Below are 10,735 nucleotides of genomic sequence, written 5' to 3'. Positions count from 1 at the left end.
CGGCTCCGGGCCGGCGCGGACAGTGCCCAGCCGTCTAGGCAGACGTTTGAGGCTCCGGGGGCGCCGAGGCAGGTAACTCCCGGGCTCCGGCTCGCCGTCCCCCACCCCGCGCCGGCCGCTTGGCGCAGCTCCGACGTGCAAATGACCAGCAGGCTGGAAGTGGCCCTGGTAGAAGTAATTCGCAAAGCGTCTCGGATGGCGCCCCTATCCCTCGGCTCTTGGCTTCCCGCGTCGCCAGCGTCTGCCCCGCAGCCGAGGAGCGAGTGGGTTTCAAGAAGCCTGGCAGTCACCGACGCGGCCGGGGCGAGGGGGCGCGGCGCCGGGCACCTAGGTGGATGGGGAAGCGGGTGGCCACCCTCTCCGCGCCCGAGGTTACCGAGCGCCTCGCCGCGCTCCGGTCCCCGGGTGCCCCGCAGCAGCCGCGCCAGCGCGGGGAAGGGCGCTCGAGGCGCGCGGTTCCTCCGCCTCGGAGACTGCGTCTGGGCCGCGGAAAGGGGTTCTGGCAGGGCGCATTTGTCACTTCAGGTCCCCAGGAGGGCGACGTAACCGAACCAAAAGGCTTAGAAACTTGATTTGAGGAACCCCAAACTGGGCGCATGACCACCTACTTATCCAAACTGCATGGGTGCTTTTTTTTTTTTTTTTTTTTTTGAGGGGGTCGGGGACGCATAAAAGGGGGGTTGGGTGGGTTGAAACCACTTCAGAATGTTCACCCTGCAGGCAGATAAGCTAGCCAGAGCCTCATTTACTTTCTAAATATAATGTATTTTTTTGAAAAAGAAAAGGCAAAACACGTTGTGTTGATATTGGGATACACAGTTAGATAAGTTACCGGGGCTATGCGGGTGTGAGTGAGACTCAGGGAAAGAGCCAAATAGAGGGAAAAGTCGATTTAGCCAGGGCATTTGGGGGCGGGGGGATGGTGGGGACCGGAATTTAAAATCTCATGATGAATTACTGTGTTTCTCACTGTAGAGTGGGATCGCGGGGCGGGGGTCCTGGTGGAGACCCCAACCAAACCTCAGCGACTGTCCCTTATGGACCCCTCCCCGCCCCACCTGCCCCTCCCGCCCCACTGGGCGGAGGAAGGTCTGCAGCGGGGCCGCGCCGCCCGGCGGGGAGCCGACACCTCAGCGCCAGTCCCCGGCCCCGGAACTTTTACGGATGCCCTTCTTCGGGGCACTGGAGGCGCCCAGGCTCGCCTCGCGCGCGGCTCCTTCCGGGGGGCGGTGGGGTGGGGTGGGGGAGAGCGGTGCTCCGGGCTGGCGACGCAGGGGAGCGCCGAGGGGCCTGCGGACGCGGGTGCCTCCCAGCGCCAGGTGGCCGGATCTGACCACAGTGGAGTCGGGGAGTTGGCCACTTTTCTCTCCCTCCCGGTTCTCTCCCCTGATCATTTTACAGAGTTTTCTCTTCCCCTCCCCCGCCAACCCTCTGACTTTCTCTGTCTCCCCCACTCCACCGCCATCCCCTTCTTCTTTCAGTGAACCTAGATCCCGGAGAGGGTGTTGGAATCTTTTCCAGCTTCATTCCTAACTTAACGCACCATCCTAAGGCTTCCTGTGCAAATTGAAATGAGTGGACCGAGGCGTCCTGTCCTCCTGGGGCTTGTGCTCTTGCTGATGACAGTGGGACCTTGCCGGGGGAGAACTGAATCTCGAGAAATCACGGACAGACAGACTCTTTTAAATCTCATCATGGAGATCATTCAGGAACTTAAAAAATACCACTTGGGGGAATACAAGAGATTGCAGATTTTCAGCAAACACGACTATACTTTGGGGCCGTAGGGAGGTCACTGACTACGGAGTTTATCCTGAGGAGCCAAGAGTTGGTAAGTCAGTCTCCACATTATATTTATCTCAAGTCTCTGCGTGTCTGTGTCATCACGAACTACTTTTAACACTTCAATCTTTAGTATGTCTGCCTATCTTTCATATCTAAGAAGACACTAGGAGAAATTATGTTTTGTTGGAAGTAGAATTGTCTATGAGAAAACACATTTTAAAAAGAGAAATCAATTCTGATTTTTAAAAAACATTAGGAGACATTTTAAAAATGAAGAAGAAAATAGAAAAAAGTAGGTCTGTGTGTAGATAGCTCACATAATCGTCATTAATCCACTTCTAAGCCATATGAAGTGCTACCTATGCCAGGATTCCTGCACAGAACTGGAGTATTATTTTGGAAATGAAAATATTTTCAGCGAAGCAGTTGCAACTGAAAAAGAAATGTTTCAGAGCTCTCCCTCTATGGTAGAGCTTTTCCCAGAGTGACTGCCCCATGGGAAATCTCTGAGGAAAGCATGTAAGCTTTTAATGTTTTTCATGACACAATTAGGCCAAGTATGAGAAGGTCAATTTTATATAGACTGACTAAAGTTAGGAGTAAATGAAGACTGACATTAGGGAGATGTCTAAACCTTACAAGTGAGCAAGATACGGATGGACTTGTTCTCTCTTCACACGAGATGTGGGAAGGAGCTAAGGCGTATTTATGGTAAAGTAAATAAAGTGTGACATCACATACAATCATCACTAAGATACTGGTCCAGAACAGATAAGTGAAAATGATTAAAGATGACTGTGAATAAACAAAGCACAAACAAAGGCTGCAAGCAGTGAAACCACTGCTATTTACCAAGTGCAGAACAAAAGATATGCTAGTAAAAGAAGTTTGCTTAGAAGAGTCTTTCCCTAGGAATTTTATTTTTATCTTACAAATCAAACTAATGTATACCTCATTCATTTACACCAGTTCTCATAACAGGTGATTTTTAAGGCATTCAACCTTTCTTCTAAATATATAGCTAGAAAAAGTAAAATTCTGTAATAATTTTTTTTTTTTTTTTTGGTTTTAAAGATCAGGTTTTCTTCCTAGAACTTTGAGAGGTTGTGGGATTTGATTCCCATGCTCTTCAAAATGAAAGTATCTAAAAATGATTTATTCACTGGAAGCTTGTGGTCAGAAATAACCTTTTTCACCATATAACTTCATCATCTAACACCTATCCTGGTGTTAAAGATTTGAGAGATAATATCAGGGCTTTGTGAGCAGCTAAAACTATGTCCCTGGATTCACATTATGCATGTATAACAATCAGAGGAGGCTCCAGTATGTTTTATTTAGTGCAAAGTAATATGGCCAATACACGGTTTCCAATAATTTTTTTCAACATTCACTTAAGATCACATGGGGGAAAAATGCTTCTTTCAGGCAACGTAATTCACTTCTTTCCTTTTGAACAGAAATTGTTCCTCGAGATCTAAGAATGAAGGACAAGTTCTTAAAACACCTTACAGGTAAGTTTTCTTTTCATTCCTTGACCTCTCCTTGAGTTCCTTTCCATCTTGCTGAATTCTCATGATCTGTTTTCTCCTTCTATGTTGTAGGTCCACTTTATTTTAGTCCAAAGTGCAGCAAACACTTTCATAGACTTTATCACAACACCAGAGACTGCACCATTCCTGCATGTAAGTGGCAGCATCTGTGAATTGCTTTATAAATACTTGTACAGTGTAGATGATTCCCTGAAACGTACTTAATGTCCTTTCATTTAATTAAATAGGACCCTGCCTTCTAAAATACACATTTGCTAACATATATTCCTTCTTAACTATAGATTTAGGTAGGGACAAGGGTGTCCAGACCACTGAAGAAGGTAACTAAATTCTCAGCACCTAATGGCAAAGCTGAAAATGACTTTCATGGGAATTAATCAGTCCTTGGAATGGGCTGAAATCTTTGATTCACATTCTTGTTTTGTTTATAACTCCTTGGCAGTGTGCCTGTATTTGTATCTATTGAACTATGACAGTCAAACAAATGTTAAGAATGACTTGCTAAAATGACTACTGCCGAGTTGCTATACTTGAGGATGTAAAATAGATTGAACTGAACCATTCTGGTTGACCATCCCCACTACCCTCAACAGGCAGTGTTTCCATCAGCAATTACAGTCTCATCATCCAGGAATTTTATCGTTATTTCAATATTGTTTTTCTGGCTACCTTCATCACTAGTTCAGAAATGCGTAGCTGTCCTCATCAGTTTAGCTCTCAGCTGCAATTTTCTTTCCACTTGTAGATTTCTTATAGCAGTGTCCTGTCATTCTCTTCTCTCTTCTGGGAGTCTGTTCACAGCAAAATGAATTTATTTCCCCACAAAAGAGGGTCCTTCTCTTTACACAATGCATAATAAGTACAAATGATTTATTAGTTACTGGGACATCTGCTAGAGCCCAAAACTAACCTTTTTGTAGGGACTAAGATCTTAATGTCATTTTAAGGCTTGCAAGAGAAAGTCATGCAGATACACCAGATATCTTATTAACTATTTTAATAGATATACAGAGGGGACCAGCAAATCTGGTCAGCAGACTAGACTTGCCTGCCCTGCCTTCAAAAAAAAAAAAGAGCCAATGTACCTGACGTGAGTTTTTTCTGTTTAGTCAACAAAATTACACCAAATAACAATAGCTGTCATTTCTAGAACAATTAGAACAACTACTATATGACAGGTACTTTGCTTGGCACATTCACAAACATCCTATCAGTTCATTTTTATAGCAGTCCAGTAAAGTACATATTACACACAAAACTGACTTACAGGTGAGTCAAACATATCACACAACAAGCATCAACAACTGGGATTCAAATGAAGACCTATCCACATTCTTAACCATAACACCATTCTCACTCCAAGGCAAGCAGCAAACATTTCCTAAGGAATTTTGTTTTTATATTTTTCGAGCACTATGCTACAGACCCACCCTTTCATTCATGCCATGTCTACTTAGTACACCACTACTTGCTTATATCCTTCCTTTGAAATGGAATCACCTTTTGAATGAGAACAATTAACCTGCTTCCTGGAGCCAGAAACCTCATTTTTACTTAGATGTTTATATATTTTTATATGAAATATTGACTTACCATCATAGAATCAAAGATTCCCCATTTGTGAGTGATTTTAGGAGTAATTACATCTAATCTTTTCATCTATGGATGAGAAAAAAAGAGCTTAAGTTGTTAGTGTACTGTCACACAGCGGAAGTAGGGCTATAACCTCATGTTCTGACTCTGCAAATCCTTTTCCAGTACACAACACTATTCCCCACATTTGCTACCTCTTCTTGTTCATTATCCAAGACTCCTGGTCATCCATAAAGTAAGGCTGTGATGCGGGTAAAATTACAACTCCTCAAGGGCCTGACAGAGCTGTACAATGAGAAGAGGGCTATTTACATGGTCTCTGCTTCTTAGCCCATAAGTACCTGGAGAACTGACGTTGGACCACTGCAATGGGGCTTTAATTTGTATAAAAGAAAATTCATAAAATCTTGGCATGTTACAAGTGAAAAGAACCATACAGCCTTTGTACTAAGAATGTGGTCCCCGGACCAGAAGTCCCTTTCGAGTCCTACTGAATCCAAATCTGCACTGTATTGGATTAAGATCCCAGATTACTTGAACATACGTTAACATTTGAGAAGCACTGCCTTGAGAACATTTAAATTTAGTGAGAATATGTGGTCAATTTTAGGATTTCTTAGTATGTTACTAATAGACGTATTGACAGTCTTTGATCAGATCAGCTCTTGAATTTACACAACATACTGCATCCATGATGTGATCTATTTAGGAAAATTATATTCTAAAAATGTGCCACAACTGATAAAGAGCAATAAAGATAGGTATCTAGATAACCCAGCTCCCAGCTGCTAGATCGTTTTTTTCCTTTGAACCCAAGCTAACTTGTGTTCTGAATATTTTAAAAGTATTTTAAAATAATTATCTGTTTAACATATTGGCAGATTTATACAGATGCCAATTTACTTTTTCATTCAGATTATCAGTTAAGAGTACAAACTTTCATTTTTAAATAGAATTTTGCTACTCTTGAGAAATAAATTTAGGTAATTTGTAAACTACTACAGCTCTCCACAGAACTTCACCTTGAGGAAATAAACTTAGGGACATGAGCACAAAACTTTCTCACTTATTTTCACTAATGCAGCACCTATCAGAATAGTAAAATGGAAAATTATATAAAATGACATAGAAAATCAGTATCTGCTCAGAATTACCTAATTACTTCTATTCATCATCCATTCTAGTTCTCTCTGCTTTGTGACTTGAATTTCGACCCATTTTCTTTAGAATTTCAATGAAGGCTTTATTTTGATCAACTGAAATGAGGACTCAGTCTTCACATAACCTAAAAGTTACATACAAGAGTATGGAAAGACCTTATCTCCCCACAAAGCAAAACTAAAGTTATTTTGATGCAAGCTGGTAGCCACTGATAAGACAATAGCCAAAGAAAAAGAGCAGCTTGCTCTGTAGTAGATTCTGCCTTTACCTCCTCCTTCCTCCACCCCCCCCAATTATATTATTTAACTTCTGCCATGTCCCTTGAAATATCATAAAATAGTAAATCAACAACTTGGAGCCTGTGAATGCAGATAACAATCTCCAAATTGCTTTCAGGGAATTCTGAATATTTATAGAAATAAGTAGCTTCTCCCATTGGTATACTTGCAGAAAATAAAAGGCTATTCCATTTATAAAGAAGTGTTCAAGTAACCAACAAGATTCTGTGATTTCCTTCCATTATAGACTATAAAAGATGTGCCAGGCTTCTTACTCGGTTGGCTGTCAGTCCAATGTGCATGGAAGGATAAGGTAAGCTATCTGACAGCAGAATTGCATTGGCCCACATAACTAAGATCGAATCCTGTTTGGGAAATGAAAAATTCATGGGATTTCAGAAAGACTCATTCTTTGGTTAAGGTAGACTTAGTTTTGAGTTTTATTTAAAACTTAATATATCTTAAAATATTGGCCATAAGTAAAAGGAGGCCCCTGACGTCCTATAAACAATGCCCCAAGCAGCCATTATGAATTATTCATATAATGATATTGTTGGCACTAAGTATATGCTAATGTGAAACACATTTTAGCTAATTTCAGCACATGACTTAATGCAGAAGTTGGGGTGCATATTTAAAATTATGGCTATTCACTTTTAGGCTTTTACTCAATCACTGACACTTATAAAGTATATGATTAACCATACTGATATTAACTTTATAGACATATCTAATAAATATACCTGAATTTGATTCTATCATTATGCAAATAAGCTTATAGAGAATAGCTGTCCTCTTTAAATCTATCAAAGTTATTTTCCCATAGCCTCTAATAGCAAAAATATAAACACAATTCAAGAGGCTATGAATTCAATTTTTTACCTTGGCCTTTGAGGGTTGGTATGTAACATAAAATACCAAGTCAGGCATGCACATGCTAGAACTGAAAAGTTATAGCTTTATTTTCCTGACATAAATGCCATGGAGCAACACGAAATTTTAATTTCACCAATTTTATAATTATTTCTTTTGTGTGTTAGGCACTGTTAGAGGCTTGAGAAACCACAATAATTAAGGCATGGTTTCTGCCCTCAAAAGGCTGTTTTCCCAGAAAATTTACTAGCTGACTAGAAAACACTGTCAGAGAGATAATTTTGTAACTTTCTAGCAGTTAGTCTAATTTCCCTCATGTAAAATGGGTAAAAGTAGCTCTCTTTCCTACACAGATACACTCACTATGGAAAAGAAAGGCAATGCTTATAAATATTTAGATAGCAGCAGATGAAAGTTGAGACAAAGTCCTGGCACTTCTGTATTAGGCATATAGAGTAAATGTTGACTTCAAACATGGCACGTGATTAATATCATCCTTAGCATCATTTTTAACCCCATCAGAATCTACTTTAAATTTATCAGAAGTACTAGTAATAAATGAGGACTAAAACTGGGGGAATGAAGCAAGATATAATGTAAATGGATGACTATGAATTTTGTATGCATTCACTGAAAGGTCTATGGGGGGAAGAGGGCAAGAGAAAACGTGGGTTTTTGTGCACGTCAAAACTGGGAAATGTTATTAATAATTTACCTCCTGCCTTCATTTCTTAATATTGTTCAGTTTCTAGTCCATTGCCCATGTGGCACATAGGAAAGGCCCTTTAAGACAAAACAACAAAAAGCAATGAATGGATGTTTATTTTTGTGTCTGAAGGTGGTACGCTAGATGAAAATGATACTCTTATTAAGTGTCTACCTTATGGTTAAATCATCACTGCTTCCAGACAGACCCTTGGGGGGAAAAATGCACTGACTTACAAGTTGCGATAGCAATTCCCCTATCTCTACATCTATTAAAAAAGAAAACCGTCCACATTATTCCTATCACTTTCCTAGTTAATCAATCTACAACTTTTCCTCATTTGATTACTCCTGGAGAGAAATTAATTGCAGTTAAACCAAAGAGCAACAGTAGTCATCATCAATGGAACTAATGCTTATGTGGAATGGCTAGTAAGAGTGATATCCATTGCAAGATGGGCACATCACTGCTTTGCCAAGTACAAAATGGATACTAGTGTGGTTCTTCACAGAAAGACTGTAAAGAAAAAGAGATAATGATTAGGTATTCACAAGTCCTGGCATTACGTTATAAGGCATGTATAGTAATTGTTGCCTTGTGGAATGGCATTGATAATTAACATTACACTTTGAGAACCACCCACGCTAAGCCCCTAAATTATGACCTAACTGGAAAAATAAAATATATTAGTTAAATGTAAAAGGATTAAGATGTGTCTAGAAATTTATATCCTCCCGAAATGCCATCATTATGTTAATATATCTCAATAAAACTGCATTAATTTAAAAAAGAGGTCACCATCACGATAGCCATGGTTGTTACAACCCTTAGTAACTATTCATTTTGGCCAAAATTTGGTAAAGTTTAAGACACTGATAGTTCTGTTAATCTCATAACATTTATTTTTTAAGAATTTTTTTATAAATTCAAAAGTTGAAGTCTGAGATAGCAAACTCTTTTTACTTGAGAGCAAAAAATAAATAGCTGAGTTTATCTACTACCTTGCGACTTGGTTTAAGACTTTAAAGAAAGATATTCTGGAGAATAATGGTAACACACATGAATCACTTTATGGTGGTAGAAGACACTAAAATAGACTTTACTGGTTAACAATTGGTTTTCCCATTTGTTACTCCAGTGTGGCAGTAAACCAAGTAATATCATGCCACTGTACCCAAATACTTTTCTTCTAAAATCCTAACACATGAAAACATCACAGAACTGGCAGATTAAGATTCCTTTCTACACCAGAAAATGTTATTTTCTTAATGGTCCAGAATCTGAGAAAAGCAGGTACTGAAAGGGGTCCTAGCACAGTGACTTACTTCTACACATTTATGCTATCTCAGAGAGAACTCCCTTTGCCTTATTCTTTCTGAAGCTCATTAACTGACCTCCTTAAATCAAACAGAAATTTTATATTCCTAGCTAATCTTCCTGTCACAAAAAGATGTTCACACACATACACACACACACACACACTTCATTAATCTGGATTTACAGATAAGCTATTTTAAGTCTTAGTACTGGAATATTTTCAAAGAAATGTGGTTTCGAGTAACAAGTACCAAGGACAACTCCAGCTTAGTCTACAAAATGCGGTCTAATCTTAATAACCTTGAGTTTATTTTACCATTATTTTTAAAAAGAATTGTATACTAATGGCTTAGCTCTATATGGAGTATTATGAAAAAAGAATGGTGTTTAATCTTGATTAAATTATCAGTTAACACTAATGGTGTAAACCAACAAATCCAGCTACTTTCAGGACTGCCACAAATTTTAAGTCACTGTAGACTGAATTAGAGAATTTTAACTACAGCACAAATATCAAGACCAAACACTTCTCCTTAAGTTAAACATTAATAAACATTCACTTTTATTTGATTTACATTCCTTCAGTAAATTGAGTACTAATTATACGGCAGATACATAACTACATAACTAAGTTATTTTCCAAAACAAAATAGAGTATACTTCTTTGGAACAGAGAAATATATATGGACATTGATATTTTTCATGTTTATAAAAAAGTTGTTACATAATTTTAATTTATAGAAATAGTTATATGACACCAAGTAATTATACAATGAATGTCTTTATTTTCAGCAATGAGTGGTAAAGGAGCAACACACCAAGAACCATGCAAAGTGCCTTGGAAACCAACAGAAAAATAGATCTTAACTTTATAAATATATTCCCTTGTGAACAAGAGATTTATTTTTGCAGACACTTCCATAATTCCTTTGAGTTTTGTATGTTGTTGGCAGTTTGCAAATATGTCTGTACATTAGTATACCTTACAGTAATACCACTCTTTGTTTTAGGAAAAGATAACACTCCACATTTAATGTGTAGTTCCACAAATGATACTTTTTCCTGACCAGTTGAAATTGCAGAGAATATTTCTTTAGAAACATAAGCAGAACCTGGAACTATATTTTCATATAGTGTATACTATGGTTTGACATTTTTGAAATTAAATTTCCAGAGTATTATTTGAAACTGCATGAATGAAAAAGAAAACATCAGTCATATTTTGGAGACAGCAGAGTGTAAATCTGTGAACAACCAAATCAAGGCTAATTTCAATTGTTCTTTGTATAATAAATGTAAATTTAGTATTCCAGCTGTTGTGCAATATGTAAATACTGTAAATAAACACAATAACTAAAGTGTTTGTTATAATGAATTGTCTTCGAGGTGATTCTTTACTTCCTCTCTAATAAGTTAATTACTGGAAATCCCTGTTCTACAAATCAATTCAAATTATTACACCAACAGAA

General features: G+C 38.8%; 1 protein-coding gene across 1 annotated transcript; it reads left to right on the top strand.

Annotated features, from left to right (window-relative positions):
- Nucleotides 1-1,380: 1,380 nt before the first annotated feature.
- On the top strand, nt 1,381-10,584 carry ALKAL2 (ALK and LTK ligand 2). Its single transcript, XM_037812850.1, is given in 6 exon segments — nt 1,381-1,778; nt 1,780-1,831; nt 3,246-3,299; nt 3,390-3,470; nt 6,618-6,683; nt 10,059-10,584. Coding segments are annotated over 5 exon segments (459 nt in total). The 5' UTR covers nt 1,381-1,571; the 3' UTR covers nt 6,683; nt 10,059-10,584.
- The last annotated feature ends 151 nt before the right edge of the window (nt 10,585-10,735 follow it).

This window comes from Choloepus didactylus, chromosome 20, assembly GCF_015220235.1.
Source record: "Choloepus didactylus isolate mChoDid1 chromosome 20, mChoDid1.pri, whole genome shotgun sequence".
In the NCBI taxonomy this organism is placed as follows: domain Eukaryota; kingdom Metazoa; phylum Chordata; class Mammalia; order Pilosa; family Megalonychidae; genus Choloepus; species Choloepus didactylus.
The sequence above is the reverse complement of the archived record's forward strand: the minus strand, read 5'-3'. Positions and strand labels throughout refer to the sequence as shown.